Genomic DNA, 22790 nt, shown 5'->3' with positions numbered 1-22790 from the left:
GTGTGTGTGTGTAGTGTAGTGTGTAGTGTAGTAGTAGTAGTAGTACGTACGTAGTAGTAGTAGTAGTAGTAGTAGTAGTAGTAGTAGTAGTAGTAGTAGTAGTAGTAGTGTGTAGTGTGTGTAGTGTGTGTGTGTGTGTGTGTGTGTGTGTGTGTGTGTGTGTGTGTGTGTGTGTGTGTGTGTGTGTATATGTGTGTGTGTGTATTTCAGGAGGTGGAACTTGATTGAGAAAACAGTTTTAAGTGGTTAAAATAAATAATTGAGTAGATATAAATACAATAGATCTTAATTGAAAATCAATTAATTGCATTCAATTTATAATTAGGCCTTACATTATTTATTTTATTAATTCAACAAATTGCCTTTTGTTCCAACTGACAAATCACAGTTTATATAAATTGTAAAACAATCGCTGCTTGTATCCAACCATTAAAAAAAAGCTAATTTATTTTATACTGGGGACTGGTAAAGATAATCCCAATGATTGATTACGGAAAAGCAATAAAATGTGGTTTTAGCTCAATTTAATTCAGGTCCTTTTCCCCAATAATAAATCACAAACTACATTACAACTTTTGCATAAACATACAACGGGGGTTTCTTACCGCGACTGCCTCGATTTTGTAGTCATCGTCACAGTTGGGTTCTGTGAGGTCGAGCAGAACTGGACAAACTTTGGTCTCCATATCAGCTTTAGAGATGAGGCCCTGCTCCAAAAGAACAAGCAGCGCCGCCTGGCTCGTCTTCCGCACCTAGAAATAGAGGGGGAACGTTAAAAAAACGGTTTTACAACTATTACTGTGAATCAATCTGACAAGTGATGGATTGTTTTTTCTTATTTTAGTAAAGCTGTGAAAAACAGCATACAGAAAATGACAAGCAGTGATTGTTTCCATGGTAAAAAATGAAGTAGAGAAGCAGAACACTTGAAACCTACCTGGTTATTTGGATCCGTGAGGTATCGGTGTACAATGGGCACCAAGTATCTTGAGAACGCTGCTGGGAAGTTGGGTCGACTCTCGTGTAAGAACATGGCGATGTTGGGAACCTGCTCCATTAGTTCAGCTCGCACTGTGGGCTCTGAGTACACACAAAACAAGTATAAGCATAAAGTGCAATAGGGCCACAGGTAACAATTATTTGCTGGATATTTAAACATCAACAAAAAAGTAAATTCCATCATCTTTAGGTCCAATGTAATGTCTTTAAAGGTGTTGTTTTGTCAATCAAAAAGCCAAAGATAACCAGTTTAATACAGTATAAAACAGGAAAGGGAACAGGACATTGTCTGTCATTATTGACTCAACAATTACTTTTAATAAATATACTTACAATTATCAAAATAGTTTTGCGTTTTTCAAAATGCTAATCCGTTTCAACTAATCCTAGCTGTTTTATGTACAAACATGAAATGTGAGCATTGCACGCCAACAAGCATTATGCGCTTGAAACCATGTGAAAATTAAATCCTGGTAGAGTTTAATTGCATTTAAAAAAGAAACATTTAAAAAAGAGAAACTAGTCAAGTATAGATTTATCTGAGTTACTAAATGATGCAAAGAAAAATTCATCTACCTCCATCTTCTGACATTCTGGCAACTGTCTCCATGACACTGATAAAATCATTTTCATTGTCACTGAACTCTCGAAGCACATCAAGCAGGCCGCGAGCCACGATCTGCCTAGAGAGCAACAGGAGCATCAAGTTAGTAGACGGCCAAGTGCTGAATGCACAGTGCATGGCACACTGCACCGACAGAGCTGTCAAGTGCATTACACGGACACACACAAAGACACACACACGGACACACATAGACAAACACACAGACTGGTAAATGACAGCAGGGCTTGAACCCTGCAAAGCCATGCATGAAAAGCATGAAGACAGGAACTAAACACATTTGTGAGGGCACCACAAGGCAGCGTTAAATGCTTGCAGAGGACTTTAAATACACAGAGTACATCTAGAAGGTTTCTATCGCTACATATACAGATAGTATCACATCAAAAATATATACATAAATCACAATGTGTCATCATTCATGACTTTAAACCTACAATAAGCTAGGGCTACTATTGTCAATCTATTGTCATATTCAGACAGAAACCATCCACCCATAGCTCAACATTAAGTCTTTGATGTTGAAGTCTTTTGAATTCCTGCACTATTGAGTCAAGGCAGGTATGTGATAAGTAAATACACAGGCATGCAGGCAGTAGTTCAGGTGACTATTAAAACACACACCTGGGGATGACTTGAGATCAGACTTTATGTTGATTTCTTTTGATACAATATAGCCACTATTCAACACATTTCATACAATAAATAGGATTGAAATAACATTTAATAATGAGATACTTTTGTGCAACCTAAGATAACATTTAATAAAGCCATAAAACCCTTAAATGATTCCCTTACTTCAGTGAAGAATTTAACACAGTCAATCAAACTTTCTTTTAAATCCAAATGTTACAATTTCTTCTTTACACAGTATAGAATACCACCCAAAGAAATCCCCATAACGTCACGTTTCTTCTCAGTTTCCTTGTTCTATTTATGTTTTTATGTTTCATGTGGAACTACTTGAGCAGGTCTCCCTTGAAAAAGAGATCAATGATCTCAACGGGATTCATCTGTATAAATAAAGGTTTGAAATTAAATTAAATGAGTTTCCTGATAGTTTATGAAATTACATGAAAAGCTTTATTGGATATCTGGCATCTTTTCGTCACTTTTTTGACCAGATGTTTCCTAGATACTAAGTCCGACAAGGTCGCAGATGTTTCCTTGTTGCTAATAAACCACTAATACTCAACATTAGAAGGACATGTCGACACAACTGTAGATATCATTGAAAAATCCTTTTTGATTTCTGGAGCTTAACTTCCACACCAAAACAAATTATGTGTTGACTTGCATTAGTAGAAAACGTAGAAAACATGTTTTTTAATTTATATTTACCAATACTGAATAATGCCTAGCAAGTGTTAAAGTTAGACTGTAGAATAAATGACTGAATTGGTATTAGTGTGGACATGGTAAAGGTCAGTAAGGATGCAGTGGCTGGATTGAAGCATGATACTGTTATGCGCAACTATACATTAGATTCTAGTGAGTTCCTCACAACCCCGATTATAATCCCATCTGATAATAAGCATTTTGTTTGTTTGAGTGTTACGAAGTGATCTACACAAACTGAAAAGTGCAACAACAAAAAAAGCTAAATGAGGTCTATAAAAAGGCTTGCGTGCAAAGATGGGTTTGAAGTAATAACATGACCACGGGACTCCACTTACCTGTTAAAGACATTCTCGCTGAAGGCATACTTCTCTAGCCTCCCGAGAGGAGTCAGGTTATCTTGTCCCGCATCGAGGAAGGCTGTGATGCGGATGCCGTCACACTCTGAACCATAGTCATCAAATCCAACTGCGGGATGGAAAGAAAGACAATTTTTATTGTCAAAAACCCTCATCTCTCGAACACAGCTGATGCCTAGAAAATAAAATATTTAAATGAGGGCTAACTGATGCACCACAGTCATCGCAGCGCCACGTTGAAGCAACTGAGTCAGGCTAGATGTCAGAAATTAGGAAACTACAATGGGTAGCAGAAGGCCTCGGGTCTAACTAATGACTCCATTTAATGTTTCAACCAGGGTTTCCTTTAACTGGTTATAACTAGGAAGAATCTGTTGAAGTCGAACACATTTAAACGTAATGTCAGCTTCAGCTAAATTAATGCGCAAATGTATCTTTTTACTGGCAGCACCTGCAGCCCACGTACAATGTAAGACTGTATGCTTTCATTTTGTGATAATTCAATATGTGCTGTGAACGTTCTTTGCTATATAAGGGATAAGTGACAAAGCAACATACAGATGGTACGTTTAAATAAAATGCAAAAATGCTCATTGGCAGTCATTTCATGTATTGGTTAGATTTGAAAAATGTTTAAATAAAGAGGTAATCACCTATTTCAATGTAAAAGGCTAGGTAATACATAGAAAATAGAAGACTGGCCAATTGTACAGTTTTCAAAGTGGGACCATGGCGTGTACAAATCACTTAATGCTAATCTCGTTCCTTATATAGCCAAAAAAAGGGCCTCATTTTTCAATGAAATATATTAATATGCCACAATACCGAAAAGCCTTGATGATATAATTCCTTATATAGCATGCCTATCTATTGAGTGTGACAAATCTTCTTCACTTTGACAGGAAACCATTTTTTTTCCAACAAGAACCATGGTTCCAAACATAAATACACAATGCCTTTGCAGTTGGATCCAAACACAGTTTCATCGCCCACGCTAATGCAGACAACAGGGACTGTCGGGCCTGTATGACGGCTAATAATAGCAAGGCGTAAAAGCCTGAAATACTGTTGACAGCTTTATATTTCGCATGGGTGAATGGGGTGGCCCGGAAAGATGAAACTTCAATACCTCCTTGCTAAAGAGAGGGAGAACAAAGTTCCACATATGCAAGAAATGTTTTATATCAAAATAAGAAAAGTACTCACAGTCATCCAGATCATCGTGGCCATCTTCAAAGTATAAAGATAGACCTGAAAGGATAAGGCAATTAGAGGGGGAAACCATTGGTGGCAAACGTGTCATCAACATACCATCACTACATACACCACCCCCCCTACAAAATGAAAGGAGCTCTGTGTAGTCAGGTTTACAGGCTGACAATTACCAAGAAAGGACAAAGTCTTCTTCAGTAAGATTGACAATAGATCACTCTGCAAAACTGAAACTATGACGTAGTTAGTATAGTCATGAGTATGTGGAAGACATCAAAACAAGCAGCCAAATATAAACCTAATGTTCTTTTAGATCCTAAAAAAACAACTGCAGACCCCCTGGTCAATTAGTTAGAAATTATCAAAAAAGACATGTGTACAGAATGAATGAGATTAGGTTAAGTTGTTGTCACTGGTCATTTTGGTTATGTATTGTGGGCTACTATCAATCTTTAATTTTTAGGATCATCTTATGTCGGTGTGAGGGTACTTTCTGATTGACTATCATCCACAGCAGTGATGCTCAATATAAGGCCAGCAAAGATTGGGTGCTGGTTGGCCTGTCAAAAGTGTTCCCATTCACACTGGGGAATACATTGATTCACTATGGGAACTTGTTGGTACTTTTAATGTTTAATGTAAGGTGACAGATTGCATACAAGTATTGTACCAAGTTCATTTAGTTAAGTCTGTCAAATTAAGAATTTGAAAGAAAGACAAGTTATTTAAACTTTTCTATTGAATTATTATACCAATTGTCTCAATCCCCTTTATAGTTCCCATAACTATTTGGTGAATACAGCAATTAGTACCTCAATTGTTTTAAAAAAACAATAAAAACTATAAACTAGGTAAAATGTATACAGAATAAGAGTATGTGGTTGAAAATGACATATCGAGTGTTATTCCATAGTCATTAAGTCCAATGTCATGTTTCTCCTGATACTACTATACATGCCTCATGTCTCAATTAAACAACCATCGTTTAGTCTGCAACATTTCACAGAGCCAAACATGACGTCTTCATATGTCTTGTTTTGTCAGACGAAATGCCTTAATTTCCAAAAATTGTGTATTTTACAATATGACAAAACAAACGAACAAACAAACAGGACATCATCTCTTTAGAAAGGCTGATATCATGGCTTTACTGCTTGAAAAATGACTGAAAAAGATTAATTGATTATCAAAATACTCGTTTCAACTCTAGTCAAATAACCAACTATTTAGCCGTAATGGCATATATATTATGTTGCCTAAAATACAAAGCAGATTCTCAAAGTTCAACCAGAATCCTTTCTAATCTAGTTTCCGTCCCGGTATCAGCCATTCCAAAGTGTTAAACACAAACTGGACATGTTAGAGGATAGCTTCAATGTGTTAACAGATGTGTTAGTGTGATAACGTTACAGGCCAACATTTCTAGCAGGCTTTCCATCCTGGTTGAATTTAACACAACACAGTTTATAGGACAATAAGTCCGAGTAGGGTATTCAAAAGAGGAGCCCAGAAAGAAGTCCCATAATGAGACGCATGTGCTGGGACAGCTAACGCCAGTGTTTACAGCTGGGCATGCAGGGGAATGTGCTCCAAATATAAAAACAACAACTATCTCGAAAATACATATCAAACGTGTTTTTAGGAGTAAATAGCGCTACGTGTGCATTAACAACACCCCCAAAACATGTTGGCAAACAACAACATCTCCCCTTTGTTATGGTATAAAATGAGGATTTGGTCAGCTTATGGCTGAAAATGACTTTAGCAACTCGGCTAGCGGTGGCTAGGTCAACTCGTTAGCCTTTGCTATGACAACAGTTCGATAATAAATACGGCTGAAAGCATGCGGTACTGTTTAATTACAAAATAGAGTGGTAGTTAGTAAAATAATAAACATATACGGAGTAGTTGAATGGTCAAATGAAGCCTTATAGTCTCACATTTCGATACCCATGAGTAGCTTTCGTTAGCTAGCTGGCTAGCAGTGCTAAGTTTGCTAACAAGGCTTGTCCAGCGCTTTCGCTTGACTTGACTCGCCTTTACTAACACTGTGCCTGTGAAAACCACACATGCAGTAATGTGGGAGAGGCTATTTAAAAAATATATAATCCAAAGACCACAATGCAGCTGTGTAAATTCCAGCACAGTGTGAAATTATTATAGAAAACACTGTTTGAAAAGTGCCATCATTACCTGCCATCTTGAGTCTCGGCTCGGCTCTGCGGCTGCCGTCCCGTGTGGGCTGTCACCGCCGCACAGCTGTCACTCAAACACGAGAACAAACTACTTCCTGAAGGACGCTACTTCCTGATGCTCCCTGGGATTGACCCGTAATTTATCTTGTCAATAAACAACCCAAAACGATAACCTTTCCTTAACTCGGGCAAAAACTCGCCATAACTAAAAATCCGCCTGTGCGCTTTGTGTGTTTTTCTCCAAACAAAAAAGAGCCGGAACAGTCACGTGACCGCCCTACGTAGTTCAAGATGGAGACTGAGCTTCAGTTAGCTAGTTTACTATAATCATCACAACATGGCAAAAACGACGGATTAATGAACGTTTCAACGCTAACAGCAAGAGTTTTAACTTAATATGAGATGCGCATTTGGCAGCTTTCTACCGCGACGAAGTGAAATTATTTGTAAACACACAACACGTGAAGATTTTTCTAAATAAAGAAAAATAAAGCAGAGGGGGAAACTGCCAATGGTCGTTGTTAGAACCACATTTTGAGGTAGAGGAGATCGATATGGCGCTAAGAGAGTTAAAAGTCTGTCTTCTGGGGGTAAGTCAGCATCGATATTGATGTAAACACGTTATGTTATTCATCTCAGTGTACCTGTGTCATCAAATGATCCATACTGCTCCTCATCATTTTACCATACAGTCACTTTACCTGTAAAGTCTATAGACTACTTACTTTTTTAACAACTGTTTACAGCTTTAAGTATTTTTGTAGTATTGATTATTCATATAATCACTTTACATTCTTGTGTACATCTGTGTTGCCTTACATTGGTTAATAATGTATCTTCTTCTTCTTCTTCTTCTTCTTCTTCTTCTTCTTCTTCTTCTTCTTCTTATTATTAACTACATTCCTGTTTACATCTCTATTGCTTTAATTAATTATCATCATACATACATATTTACTACATCCTTGTTTATATTTATTTTATTTGCAATACTGTCTACCACTCATTTGTTTACTTCATATTATATTTTAGCGCTTTGTTATATTCTTACTTTGCTTTAGGATTTTATGACCTTTAAAAAAAGACATATCTATTCAAAATTGTTTTGCTTCTCTATAATATGTGTGCTTATAATAACACACAATCTGAAATCTTGGCTGTAATTATGTACGGTAGACAGATGAGCAGACGGGACTCAGTGTCAAATAATGGTACTGTCTTTTCCTGGACTTTAATTTCAAATCAGCAAAAGGTACAATGTTAATTCATGTCTAAACTGAATATGACATCAGCATAAACTAATATTTTTGCTAACAGAATCCCATTAATACATCAACCTGAAAAAAACATCACATCTCCTTTTAGCTATGACCTACTAATTTGAAATAATAATTTACTGGATTATTAGAAAATAGTCAGACACAAAATTGATTAAATGTTTTTGGTTTCATTTTTTGGATATGAGATTTTTATAACTGCACATTTAGTGTCTTTAGGTTTTAGACTGCTTGTCAGAAAAAAAGTTCTACTTGTATGCAGGGAAAGTTGTGATTTGAATTTTGACATTTTATAGATAAAGGGATTAATTGATTATTCAAACAAATGAAACATAGATTAATACATGAAAATAAGCATTAGTTGCAGCCCAAATCCTTAACATTCATCCCTATATTGCATACAACAGAAGCATAATTATCATAAGAGCCTCCAAATAATAGACTCCTGAAGTAACATCCTCACACAGTAACAGGCCTCTAGTGGTAACAGGAAGAATGAAGATGCCATGAAAAAGCAATAATGTCTGGGCGTATTGCCCGAGAATATGTTTTTATACTTATGATTAAACTTCTAGTAATTGTTTCCGACTGTGTTTAGTAAACATTGTCTTATTTTGTCTCTGCAGGACACCGGCGTTGGGAAGTCGAGTATTGTTTGGAGATTTGTGGAAGACAGCTTTGACCCAAACATCAACCCAACAATTGGGTAAATTCATGCTGACGTTTATAATGTGTTTCCTCGGCTTCATGGTTTGTGTGTAGAGACTGAGACGCACAGAACATTATCAATAATTCAGTTATTATCTCTCTATTTATAGATTATTTAAATCCAATTTGAACTAGAAAGATCAGAAAATGTATCAGATTGAAATTTCTTTTCCGGAAAAAATATGTTCACATGTTGGGAGTTTTGGGTTTTAGGCAGTTAGTCCAAAAAAGAAGCAGATGAATACATCATGTAAGGCTTTAGGAAATTGTTATGGCTGTTCATTTAATTTTTCTTTATTCATTTCTTTAGTCTTTTCTGAAATTAGACCAAAGAAAATGTATTATTTAAGAAAAATAATTGTCAGATTATAAACAATGAATACAAATGCCAGAACTCCGATAATCCCTAATTGTATTGATTAAAAAAAGTGTATGTTTATTATTGTTACTTTTTATTTGTTCGAATAAGTGTGATAAACGTTTATACAGAGTCAAAATAAAAACAACACAAATCAAAAAGGCATCTTTCAAAAGTAATTCAGAAATAATATTTGTAAACAGCTAAATCATATGAATGTTTTTTTTGTTAAATGACATAGAACATCAATAATGAAGCCCCTTTCTTTCCACCAGGGCATCCTTCATGACCAAGACAGTGCAATACCAAAACGAGCTGCACAAGTTCCTGATCTGGGACACGGCAGGACAGGAGCGGGTCAGTAATGTTCACTGAGGTTTTGTCTTCAGCAGTATTTGTTGTAATAGACTGGTGGATAGCCCACAATTCAAATGATGTGGTTCGGCAGCCAAATCACAGCAGCTCACAGTTATGATAATGTAAAGTTGGCATATTTAAAAATCCACCCATTACTCTTATGTGTCTTTTAGGAACTGAGAAAGCTATCTACACAAGTGTATGCACCACTTCCTAAGAATAGTGAAAAGTGCAGTTATTCATTATATCTGATAGGGGGCAACATTTACCTTCCTAAATGTAGAGGTCTTCTTTCTTACTTGTAGTGCTCTTGGTTTAGGAGCCCCCCTTTTGTGTGACTATTGTGGAGTAATTAATTCAAAACATTTTAGATCACTGACTGGCGTCTGTTCGGTTAATTAAAAACACCTTTAACCTACAAGATAATATGCATCTCACTCCTTCTTCCTCATTGCAGTCATACATTTAGAGACACAAATCAACGAGTTCCCCGTTGCTTTATGTGCTTTTTATGTTACTCTATCTTGCATGCACTTCTGAAACTGGTCGTTGTCAGTAACCAACAGTGCCATGCCATGTAATCTACACTCCTCTACAGCAGCAATATTTGAGATGCCTCATCGCCCACACACAGTTTAAGACTGAACCACTGGCATATGACATGTGATATATAGGGAGAGGATACATCTTGGTGTCTTAGTACAGCTTTAGCATTTAAGCATGCCCTGACACCAAGCCTCAGACGGTTATAGTGTAAGGAAATACTTTCTCTTTTGACTCACACCCTGCATCCTACATTTCTCTGCCTTAACTCTGCACATAACTTCCCCTTTTATTCTGTGGATGCCCTTCTCTTTTTCTCATGCATTTTCATTCCCTGTTGCTGTAATTTCTTATCCCTGCTTCAGTCCTCTCCAGAGAGGTGAGATAAGATGCTGTTTGTCTTTTATCCTCCTTTTTCCCCCGGGGACCTCGGCTTCTTCCCGGCCTTGAGGGGACTTCAATGCAGCCTCGTTTGAGATAAGATGAGAGGTTGAAACCCAAGTTGTCTCAGCCCACTGGCGGCTGCTGCCACTGTGTCTTATCTTATCTGCAACCCCTTTTTTCCCCTTTATGTTTTCTCATGTCTTTTCATTTACTTTCCTGGTAACAATCAATTTGTCAGTGATTTCTTTTTAGCTCTTTCCATTTTCTCCACTTATTTAATTCCACAAATTCCCTTTTTTTCACTACTATGTGGCAACTCAGATTCCCAAGGGGCTCACATCTGTGTGTGAAAAAGAAGCAACATTCCTCCAGTAGGTTTTTTTTGCATGTGTGTGTGTTTCCCATACAAAGCTACTGGGGAATTTTTAAGCCTTATGTGACTTGTTTTCTAACTCCTGTGGAGCTTTGGCCTATCTAAGTGTGTTGAGTTGAGAAAGGGGAACACAAAGCCAGCCAATGCACATGGAATGAGAGAACAGAGCGAAAAGGAAGGCTCTGTGATTTCTACAATTCATATCTCGACACCAGATGAGGCCTCACGAGTACATCTGAGCCCAGCTGTCAACAGTTCGTCGAGTCCTCCCCCTCTGACTGCTCCTTCGCACAGAAAACAAGCAAAGGAGGTTTTAAATCCTACTGGTATAGCAGGCTTTCTTTCATTAAGCACCCAGTTAGTGATTTCGGCAATTAATCTGCTCCGCCAGGCATCACTGAGGTCGTTCTCTGGGTCGCTGTGTGGCCAGACGTCTGGCCTCGCTGTGATTGCTTTTTGGGTTAAGGCAGAGAGAGACCACACAGGACTGGTGGTGGGGCAGCCCAACACCAGCCAATAAACAGACAGCACTCTCCCCAGTGTCTCTGCCAAATATCTCAAGTTGGATTCCCGTTGGTGGACTTGGGTCCAGCAACAACTATAATTATGTGGAATGTGTGCTTTCCTGAGGTAACACTCCAAGATAGATAGTTTATTCCATCGTATTGCAAAAGGAAAATGAAATTGGCGGGAAGGCAGGGTTCATTCCAAGTGAAGGTATTTTTCAGACAATAAATACCATGATACATGGGTTTATTAGTTAGAGGAGAGGGAAATAATACCATATCTTGAAATATATGGTAAGTTAAGCAAATACATATTTTGAAACAGCTAATACTTCAAAAACCTGTAGAGGCCATTGCTAGCATTTTAAGCTAAATGTCCATGTTTGTGACAGTGGATCCTAGTCCACTTTTTTTCAAGTTGACTTCAGTTAGGAGAAACTACAGATCACAACGCAACTGCTGTTTTCTCGCTTCTATGTTCTCCATTCATTGGATGGTCTGATAATATTCGTTTGTCTTGGAAATGGCGGGAAAAGTGATTGGATTTGAGTTGCACTGACATTTGCGGGCTCATCAAATCGCTGTTGACCACATCTTAAACTGAAAGATGGATGAAATAGCAGACAAGATATATGTCCATGCCAGTGTAGCCTGGTGTAAGCATGCTAATATTTACTATTAGCACCAAAAAGTACAGCTAAGGCTAATGGGAAGGCTTCGCAGGGAATAACTAACGTTGTTATATTTTCATCCTGAAGGGGATATGACTGTCTGAGCTATTATATAACAACATATGACAATATGTCTAATAGTTGTTGAACAAAAATGTGAACCTGATGTTGGGGTTAGAGGAACAAAAGTTGGGATCAAATCCGATCCAGCCAGTAAGTGTCATCCTCAAACCAATATACTGTATCATATTTCTTGGCTTTTGAATAGTTGTTCAGCTCATTGTTAATTCCAGGTTTCAATGATCATTGAAAAGTGTTTTACCAGGAAAATAACAAAACCTGGCTAGAAGAAAAACAAAAAAAACTCTTGGCAGCTATGAATTTATAAAATGCACATGTTGTTTGGATTATGTGGGTCTTTTGATGTAGATCAAACATAAAGGCCTCCATAAATATCAAAATGCTAAAAGTTTATTTTTGACACATTCTGCTCATCTTTTACTTGATGGCTTCCACATGTGTGAGGTCTTGGTGGAAAGACTTCCCATACTTCCATTTTATATAAAGCTTCTTGGCTAATAGGCTCCGAACACTTGGCCTCTGGTATAGAAAATGGCTCTGTGTCTTTTTTTCTCATTTGTATACCAATATAATTGAGTCAAATAAAACTCCCGTGCCTATGTGACAGATTAGCCACAGTCTATGAAAAGCCAAGACACGGTTTATTGATATACAGGATGTGAAACTATATAACTGTACAATTAAACGGCAATTATGTTTGTAGTGCCCTATGCATATACAAAGATGAGAAATCGGAGGAAAATCTGTTAAACCTCAGACTTTAAAGATAATTCTACTTTATGAATGTTGTTGCATAAGGTAATTTGATCATCTTTTTGATATCGTTTTAAATCAATATTTAGATATGAACCTCCTCCCTGCTCATCATTACTCATTGCTTTTGTTTCTCTTTCTACTTACAGTTTCGTGCCCTGGCACCAATGTACTACAGAGGGTCTGCGGCAGCCATCATTGTTTATGACATCACAAAAGAGGTATTAGTTTTGTTTTTTAAAAACTCAACAGCAACGTCTGGTTGTCGACAATGAACTGGTGACTCAAGATTATCCAGAGACCTTGGTATGAGAAGTTTCATGAAGGAAACATTTTCTTTATATCGTTTCACCGCCTATAAGGAAGCTTGCATTTACTCCTGGACGAGACACTCAGGCTCTTAACAGCGCAGGATGTAAACAATAATGGGTCTTCCTCGGCTAAGCTTTAACCTAAGCTAGTTTCAGTTTAGATCAGTAGAGCTTCTCTTTATTTAGAAGATGTTATTCGATTAGATTCGAGAGGAGTCTCTTCGACTGAAAACACTTGAAAACTCACACCAAAACAATTTGATTGATAAAGCACTACAGGTAAGAGGAACAAGATGAGATAAGATAAACTGGCCCTTTATTAATGCCTGTGGGGAATGTCAGAAGATTTTTTTTATATCGACTTCGGTTCGTTTTCGTTTTCGTCTCCGTTTCGTTTCCGTGTGGACCAAAGTATATTTGGATACTAATACTTTTCTAGTGTTACTTGAGTAACATTTTGAATGCAGGACTTTTACTTTTAACTGAGTATTCTACTCTGGTATTTCTGGGCCTACTCAAGGTAACTGTGTTGTTATTTATGCTGTTGATTAAAAACAGTTAAAGCAATGATTACATAAAAAGTGTGGTCTGTGAGCTTTTTAACAGCAAACGTAAGTCCTTCTCTCAGGCCCCGTCCACACGGAGACGAAAACGAACCGAAATCGATATCAAAAAAGTCTTCCGTCCTAAGCAGCAACAGAGTGAGAGCGAAAATCCGGACAGTACAGATTCACACAAGAATAATAAGATTAAAGATACAATAAAATGATATACAGGTATTAACTGTTAAAACAAGAAATGAATTAAATGAACATATACACATATTTGAGTCCGGATTGTTAAATATATAATATATTGTTTATCAACAGGAATCCTTCACAACACTAAAGAACTGGGTGAAGGAGCTGCGCCAGCATGGACCTCCCAATATAGTGGTCGCCATTGCTGGCAACAAATGTGACCTGTCAGACGCCAGGTGAGCCGGAGTTAGAGAAAATACTACATGTTTTTATCATGAATGTGAAGTATGATGAGACTTTCTCATATACAGCGAGAGTGACAATGGGACTTTAGATGTCTTGCTACGATAAGAAGAATTATTCGAAGGATATTTTAGGAACTTTAGGAATATCTAATGCCTAATATCTAATGTTTAGCTTAATAATGTTATTGAAATTCAGTGTGTGGAGCTACAGCGAATTAGTCTCTGCAAGCAGAACAAAGCGCTTGCCATAGACAGTTTAGAAAAAACAAAAACTGACTGAATACACTCTCAGCTCTATTGTTTTTTTTGTTGTTCACCACCTTCATACTTAATATTTCAAGATTGTATTGTTGTTATTCTGTATCTACCACAACATGGAAAACTGGCACTGCTTTTGGGAATATCTTCCATGAAATTGGGAAATCTTTCACATGATAAGCTGTGAAAGTACATTTTGAAGTTTATCTGGAAATGCATGAAAATTGATTATCTGTTCGCATGTTGCAACAAAATGATTTCCAAATACCTCTTTTATTTACAGGGAAGTGCTAGAGAAGGATGCCAAGGACTACGCTGACTCTATCCATGCCATCTTTGTAGAAACCAGTGCCAAGAATGCCATTAACATCAACGAGGTGTTTATAGAGATAAGTGAGTGTGTTTCTTCTTGTACAACCCCGGGTTCAAATTGAAACGTGACAAATTAAGCTTTGTCACATTAAGATAATTATCTTGTCTCTCTTTGTCTTTTAAAACAGGTAGTTTTGCAGTATTTTTTGAACAATATTGCTAAGGAATGGTTTATAAATATTTCAAGGGAGTCATCATTCTTTTCTGTGTTTGCATCAGACTTCAGCGATGGGCTGGATAGTAAAAAGCAGCAGATAATGCCAAAGCACAATCCGCTTAATCATGGCATCCTGACATTTTTGTTTTAAAACACACATTTGCAGAGATGGGAGCAGTCGATTCGACAACTGATAAGCATTAAAGAAATACACAAGCTGTGCCCTAATTCCATACTACATAATACATCTAAGCAGTTTTTGCATAGGCAGTGTGTTCATATGGGAAACATAGACAAATGCATCATACTGAAGTGTTTCTGTGTACTAAAAACTTGATAGACAAACATGTGTTGTATGATATATTCAGGATTATTACGTCATTGGGAAACTGCTTGTTTCAGATTGTCCTATATTCTAGTTTTCATAGTGGACTGGTTTGGCTCTTATGTATTCAAGAAGTTAACGTAAAAAAACTGCGACTTCGAAATATAATATGAAATTAAAGCTCACAAAGATAAAGTTAAATTATTTTCTAAATATTCATAACTTATATTTTCAGTGAATAGTGTTTCTTTTTATTTATGTATCATCAACCCAATCAAGAAAGGGTTTGTATTGCATGCATACTGGCCAATGTTTCAGTGTTAAAACATTCAAAAATGGCTTAGAATTAGTGAGCTTTAGCTGAATGAGTCACAGTATGAACTACTGCACTATGAAGAATGGTGTACATTATTTGTGTTTTTAACATTATATTTTTATTGGGGGTTTTTTAACATCGAAAAAACATACAGTCACATATACATTAACACATTAACAGAAACATTTTGTACATTTAAAATAGATGTGAAAAATTGAAGTTTCACAACTAAGAAAGTTTGTTTTGTTTTCTCAAAGGTAAGCGCATCCCCCTTGCTGAATCAGCAGGAGGCACTTCAGGAAAAGCTTTCAAACTGGGACGTCAGGCCTCAGAGTCTCGCAGGACGTGTTGCTGATGATGCCGGTGACTGTCCCTACATGACCTTTGACCTGACCTTTGCTCTCTCTGTGTCCCCAGCATGCTTCAGCGTACAGCCACCACACACTCAAACACCCCTCATGCCTGATATGGGCCTATAGCATTACCACTTTAATGACAAAAGCAAATAAACCAGTAAACAACAAAAAACGACAAAATATATACCGCTAAAGATTGCTGGCAGGAGAAATATTTCAAGTTTGCATTGATACATTGATATGCAAATGAAAGAACATTTAAAGACTTCTAAAATGGATATCAACCTCGGTTTGGTTTATTATAGCCCCGGGTTGATAAGAGGTAGTAAACATCTACAGATTCATGAATTCAGAGATCATTTGTACATCTTGTAAATTTTTCAAAAACCTTTTATCTTTCAACCAAAACATAGACTCACAACTTTACATTTCACCAAATTATTTTAATATCACTGAAGTTATTGCCTTTTTTTTGGGATGTCTCTCCCAAAAAATTCTTAACTTTGTGAAGGATCCATCTTTATAGTTAACATGTGTTATCAATAATTTATCAAAACAGTTTGGAGAAAAAGTTATGCTAGTCATACGTTCTTTATACTAGCCTTTAATCATAGGTTTTTCAAAAGATATTTAGATTGATCTTGGTGATTTAAGTAGGACAGCTTTTGCACGCTAAATATCGATTTTATTGTGAGTGCTGTTTTAATCAAGATGTCCTTCAAGGCCAAATACCTAATGGGCGCTCTGATGTACAATATAGAAATACAAGGATTGTGGGAGCCTAATGTCTTTATATAGAAGGAATAGTTTGCCATTTTGGGAAATGTGTTTTTTGTCCTTGCCTTGGGTGAGATGAGAATTTAAATTCATTCTCATTTAAGTACTAAATAGCAGCTTAGCGTAGCTTGGCATAAAGACAGGGAGGAAACGGCTAGCCTGGCTCCGTCCAAAGGCAGCGAAATCTGTCAACCAGCCCCTCTAAAGCTCACTAATAACTACGTTGTATCTGACAGAGCCAGGTGTTTACCCTCCTGCTTTGTATTGTTCTGCTTGTCTAACACTCAGACAGAAAGGCAAAAGGCGTATCCCCCAAAACCAACTATTTCTTTTTTAATTGTGGACTTTGTTGTTTGAGCTGAGTCTGTCGCACTCGCAGTCTTCAAGAGTTCCAGCTGCTCACTGGTTCCCCACATATCAACTTGTAATTACTTAAAAGGTGATAACTGAATCCTGTATATGCAGTTTCCTGTCGTGCACACAGTGTTGTTGTTTCACAATATCACTTTAGCTTTGTTTAAACTGGCGAGCATGCTTGTCCTCAATCCTTTGCTGCTACTTCTCAACAGTTTTACAGATTTCTGTGAGGTCTTGCCAAATTCTGTAATTGACCCATAAACATTTTATCTTTCTTTTTTTTATGCACGTAATCAGCAGAGGCTCGTGCATGCAGTATTGTTTTACTACCTGGCCTGCGATGAAAACATTGAGGTTGGAGAGCTATAGCTCGTTTAGAGGAAACTCCGATTTCTGAGCTTAAATCTCCCCTCAGTGAGGTTGTAGGTGCAGAATCAGACGGGGCACTGTGTCAACATGCTGACCCCTTAATGAACCTCTTTCTCCATGCTGCTCTGAATTACTGTATGCGCTTTGTTCCAAGGTCTTTCTTCTGATTTACATTTCTACCATCATCTTTTACTTTCTTCCTCTAAATTCCAGGCACTTATTGTAGGTCCAGTTTTCGTTTTGTTTCAAACAGATGTGGTACACTATAGCTTTCACAGAGCTCTATTATCCCAATACTCTAAGATCCTTAATGCTATGTTACAGAGGTTTAACTCCTATTTTGGCCTAATTGAACTTCAGTTAAATCATGAGCCCCCACAGACTTATTCATTCTGTCTAATTTCATGCTTGTCTGTATCTCTTGAACCCCAAAACCTCTTTCTAAAGTTGCCAACAAAAAACAGATGTGGGCTTAATTAGCCTTCCCACATTTATACATTTGGATTGTGTTCTCTTCTGTCAGCGCAATCCTTCTTTTTTGTTGCCTTTACGCATGTTAAATGTAGTTGTTATTGATGAGTTGTGCGCTAAGCAGTACTGCCTATTTTCTTAAGGATTTTCCCATGGAGTGCAATAGTTGTTATGATGACAAGGTAAAATGTGATCTAATCCAAGGAAATAAAACATTAACAGATTGATGATGTTCATACCGCAGAGCAGAACATGTGATCTCATTCCAGCAGTGTAGAACAGATGATAATGACAGGTTTCAATTGACCTCTTTGAAATGAGCAGTGTGATGTTTTAAAACCAGAGTGGCATTCTGGGTCAAAACTTACATTTAAAGGGAATGACTCTGGTGCTTTGAAAGCTGCACTTTGACTGACTTATTAATTTGCCGTGTTACTTACTATCAATCAGTCTTCTGTTTTTTATTTGTGTGAAAACTCTTGAAGAAACGTTTTTTAACAATGTCCGACTTCTTAATGATCTCAATGTTGTTTTAGGTTTTGACTGTTTGCACAGTTCTTATTTCTAACAAGAACACGGTGCCAAATATGTTCTGCATAATTATGCATACTTATCCTTTTTTTAAACTGTCAATGTAATATAATGATTTAAAGTGCTTAACATACATGCTTAAAATATTTGAAGTTTCATAATGACATATGTTTCTCCATGTAAACAGGAGGCATGGATATGAAATGTGTGCTAGTTTTGCATTGAAAAATACCAATTGTCTTGGGCTGGCCCTGGGAATGTCATTATTCTGTATTATGTATATTTTTCAGTGTAGAAATATTCCATCTCATTGCACATAAATCAACGTCTTTATTCTAAGCCACTTGTGTGACCACAATATACTTTGTTTCTAGTCATTCTGTCAGCATTGTAGTTACCATATTTAGCGTTTGACTATGTTCCATATTGATTGTAACAAAATGCCTGAAAACACTTGTTTGCAGTGTATTTCCAAATCTGTAAAAAGGGAATTGTCAATTTGTTTACTAATAAAAGATTGACAAAAATGTCTTGTGTGAATTTCCTACATGTTTCTCACTCCCTGGTGTTGGGCCCAATAGAGATGTCTGCATTAAGTTGTTCCTCTGGGATACAGTGACAATGTTGTTAGTGATTGGTGGTGTTGTTCAGTCGGCAGACAGACGCCTGGCTATAAATATAAATATGACACTTGAGATGCGTGTTGGACTGGCAGAGGGCTTTTCACTGCACTTTGAATAGTGCTGACTGGGCAGAACACAACCTCCCATTCCCCCACGTAACCCCACTTTCTGTATAAAGCATGTTAGAAAAGTATGGCTATAAACTACAACTGTCACAATTAAGGGCTCACCAGGTATCACTACTATAATCAACCATTACATGGCAGATTGGAAATAACATTGGAGCTTGATAGGTGACAAATAAATTGGTTAATTAAATTAATTAAAATTAAACTGATCCTCTGGCGTACAGATGAGCTGCTATCCAGGACAACATGGGAGTGTTTCACAATGTCAGATTTTTACTGTCAGGTGTTTTAACCTCTCAGGTCTAAATAATAACATGTGCTCTTGCAAGCTGGTTCATTGATCCACTTAATTTGACTTATAACTACTAACCATGTTTTTGTTCTGCAATAAAAATACAGAAAATGTAATTGATAAAAAAATTCATTATGCAACTTTATAGCCCATTGCAATGTAATCAAGGTGTTTTTTTTCTTTTGTTGAGACAAATACAAAATTGTCGTACCATCAAATAATTATTAATTCCGTAAATATAGTGTGGTGGTCTTTATCTTATATGAAAAATCAAAAACTGAGTCAAGGTTGTTTTTTACTTTAAGAAAACCAAGATGCTAGGAATTTATTAATGTAAAATATTATAGAAAATTGCACTAAAAGATTTGAAATATGTTTAAAAAGTCATATTTATCTTTGAGGCTGCCAAAAAATGACCTATTGAAAATGAAAACAAAATGTTTTTTCAAATGCAATGTGCTTTATAAAAAGTAGGAATACATTTGAAAGAAACCTTATTTTGTTATTAGTTCAGAGCCAAGTCTTTTTCCATGCCAAGTTATCTACAAAATGTTTTCATTATGAGATTACATGCAGTATCGTCATAACATTTGGAAGAAAAATGTCTTGTGAATATATTGTTACCATGGGGATATGAAGAAAAACAAAAGTGTGCATTGGAGGAAGAGATGGTAACTGATGATCTGACATGTTTTACATGATGCGACACAATGATATGAAATTACTTTATTATCAGATTAAGTCTGCCATTTTTCCTGCATCTCAGCAGCTCCATTTGCAACATCAACAAGGACAAATACTGACACAAGGAAACAGACATTAAAGTCACTGAAGACAACGTGAAGGCTCAAGACGTATATTTTACCTGGAATTTAACTGTTGATCATTTTAGGATTGACAGGTGCATAAAAGAGTGCTTGTGGAACCATGTATCTCCGATTTGATGGTTAAAATTCATATTCACTGTTCAAAGACGGTTGGGATCAGTAAATTATGATGCAATAGATTAAGAGACCCAATAATATATAAAGTTGCTGAAAGTAAGCCAGCTATTCCACTTGCAACATTAAAGTTCGACACAGGATTGCATCAATCATAATTTAGGATTATTGATTCGGAAATGCTACATTCTGCATAAGGATTTTACTTACTATTAACACTTTAATTCATTTTAGAATCTGGCAATACAAAAATTCTCCTTCATTATCTGTACCTTAAAGTAATGAACATTAGAGGAGCATTAATTATTCAGTGATATAACATTATTATTATTATTATTATTATTATAATTATGAAGAAATTGGCCATTGTACAGAATGCAACCCAGTATCACGGCAAGACGTGAACAGGTGACGATTTACCATGCTGGGAGACGTGAAGATGTCACGATGTCGTCCCTTCCAGAGCCATATAATCTATATATCTAATATATATATATATATAATATCTATATGGCGCTGGTCCCTTCAAACGTGACAGTTACACAGTATTGTTAACCCATGTTAACCAGTGGAGAAATAACCGGAAATGCCAAGCAAATAATAAATAATAAAAGAATACAATTCAATAACGTGCTTTAACCACCAGGTGTCCCTGTCTATCAGCTGTGCACCGTAATGGTGTAAATACAGCCTATCTACCAATTGGATCAAATATAAAAGTCAGCCGAATTAGTGTTGATACTGAAAAGAGACGTATTGTGTGAAAGCAAATGTAAGATGTTGTTTAATTGCTTATATATTTATGATCCACGTCACGTTTTCAGTTTTGGCGGCAGTTCTTCCTGTTTGTCTAGAAGTCTTCTCATCAGGGCTCTATAAATAGAGAACGACGGCAGATATGTAATATTTAATGCAGCCTAACCGTGTATTACAATGCCGTTATATGATGACTTTCAAAGAGAAAAGCAAGCACACTCGGAACAAATTATTATTTTATTTTTAAAAAACGTTTTCAGATTTCACATCACATAAACACCACATCCCAGCATGCATTGCAGCTAAACCATACAATCATCGAGCTGAGGATCTTGCCTACGTCTGTCTCCGGTTTCGTTTATGACGGATGTATTTTGTTATACACACATTCGTTCACATTTACATTTTAATTTGCATTGAAGTATTTCGTGAGGCCTTCTAACATGTTTTTAAAAATACTACGGTTGTAGTTGAAGAGCTTGTAAATTAACATGAACCGAAGCTGTTGCCTGGCAACTTAATTGCACAACGTCACGTCCGTTAATTCCACATCCACACCTACTATACAGGCCCGTTCTCAATCTCGAGGCGAAACGTGGCGCTCCGAAGCGCCGAACCACCACCGCGGCCTGCTACGGCAGTCGGAGGTGCCGCCGAAGGAGCTGTTCCGGGTAATCTTCCAGATCCTTGGCAATGTCCACGCAGGCCGTGTGTGTCCGTTGGTTCTGGGGGTAATTTCGAGGTGCACCATGGCGCTAGACTTCGGCGTCCTTAAAATCCCCACACGGAGGCCTGTTTTGCACACGGACCGATTTTCCGCGCGAGATTCCTGCTGGCGGAAGAATATAAGGCGCGGGCCTCTCATATGAGCACACCTGCCCACACTGCCTGCCTGTTCTACTCTTCGGTTTCCGAATGCCAGGAAGGGATCTTGGCCAGCTTCTGAAGCATAGTGATCGGAAGACATGTGACCAAGCGAAGCATCCTCTGGCGATTGAGAAACCGGCGACAGTCTATGATCACAGCACGCATGGAGTCTAACATCGATTTAACACATTAATGTAGCCTTTGTCTTCTGCCAAAAGAGGTGGTCGACCAGCTGGGCCAACAAAGAAAATCGGCGTAATTTTTTCTGAGTGTGTTTTTATATTATTTTTTTATAAATCATTATGTGATATTAATATTGACAATAACAACCGACCGTCGCGGTAGCATTTGCTTTTGGCCATTTCCGGCGTTATTTCTCCATCTGGTAACATGGATTAACTACATGACCATGCGCCCGTTTCTCATCGCGAGGATGCTGCTTGGTAGCAATATCGTCCTTTCCGAGCTCACCTTGCTTCAGAAGCTAGGCAAGGAATCCTTCCGCGCATTTGGAAAACGAAGAGTGGAACAGGCTTAGCAAGGTGCAAGGTGTGCGTCATATGAGAGCCCCGCCTTACATTTTATCCGCCACAATTTGGGGAAATTTAGTCCGTGCGCCAAAGCATTGTTCGCGGATTTTAAGGACGCGAAGGCCGTTCTCAATCGCCCCCGAGGAAACTGGCTTCCAAGCCAAATCTTCAAGGACCTACTACGTACTCGAGTGCCGCACCGGAAGCGACTGCTTCCAATCTCCGAGCCGCGTACTCTGGAATTCCCCGAGCGGGTGCCGCGTCCTTTGGTTGCGGCCGGTAATTTCGGAGGCCTGACATGAGTAGACTTCCGCGTCCGCTTCAAAATCGCCCAC

The 22790-nt window shown here is 37.5% G+C and overlaps 2 protein-coding genes across 2 annotated transcripts in view; one reads left to right on the top strand and one right to left on the bottom strand.

The window, feature by feature from the left end:
- Window positions 1-6918, bottom strand: part of ppp4r1l (protein phosphatase 4, regulatory subunit 1-like) — a 19499-nt gene extending 12581 nt beyond the window's left edge. Inside the window, exons 1-6 of the mRNA XM_010796368.1 lie at window positions 6724-6918; window positions 4525-4569; window positions 3298-3427; window positions 1576-1682; window positions 938-1080; window positions 606-752 (exon numbers count right to left, since the gene is read on the bottom strand). Of these exons, the coding sequence (XP_010794670.1) occupies window positions 606-752; window positions 938-1080; window positions 1576-1682; window positions 3298-3427; window positions 4525-4569; window positions 6724-6730 (579 nt within the window). The 5' untranslated portion in view covers window positions 6731-6918. The remainder of the gene's footprint in view (window positions 1-605; window positions 753-937; window positions 1081-1575; window positions 1683-3297; window positions 3428-4524; window positions 4570-6723) is intronic.
- Window positions 6919-7019: 101 nt separating this feature from the next.
- On the top strand, window positions 7020-15967 carry rab22a (RAB22A, member RAS oncogene family). Its single transcript, XM_010796257.1, has 7 exons — window positions 7020-7315; window positions 8626-8705; window positions 9341-9422; window positions 12883-12954; window positions 13914-14020; window positions 14571-14680; window positions 15715-15967. Exons 1-7 carry the CDS (start codon window positions 7280-7282, stop codon window positions 15810-15812), a joined length of 585 nt encoding a protein of 194 aa, XP_010794559.1. The 5' UTR covers window positions 7020-7279; the 3' UTR covers window positions 15813-15967.
- The last annotated feature ends 6823 nt before the right edge of the window (window positions 15968-22790 follow it).

Source organism: Notothenia coriiceps, unplaced genomic scaffold (genome assembly GCF_000735185.1).
Source record: "Notothenia coriiceps isolate Sejong01 unplaced genomic scaffold, NC01 NC01_scaffold00000289, whole genome shotgun sequence".
NCBI classification, from domain to species: domain Eukaryota; kingdom Metazoa; phylum Chordata; class Actinopteri; order Perciformes; family Nototheniidae; genus Notothenia; species Notothenia coriiceps.
This window is presented reverse-complemented; position numbering and strand designations above follow the sequence as displayed.

Excerpts from the sequence above, each read along its gene's own strand:
- rab22a (XM_010796257.1), top strand. The coding sequence starts at position 7,280 with ATGGCGCTAAGAGAGTTAAAAGTCTGTCTTCTGGGG. Across the intron at positions 7,316-8,625 it reads TAAAAGTCTGTCTTCTGGGG|GACACCGGCGTTGGGAAGTC; the intron begins GTAAGTCAGCAT and ends TTGTCTCTGCAG. Across the intron at positions 8,706-9,340 it reads AACATCAACCCAACAATTGG|GGCATCCTTCATGACCAAGA; the intron begins GTAAATTCATGC and ends TCTTTCCACCAG.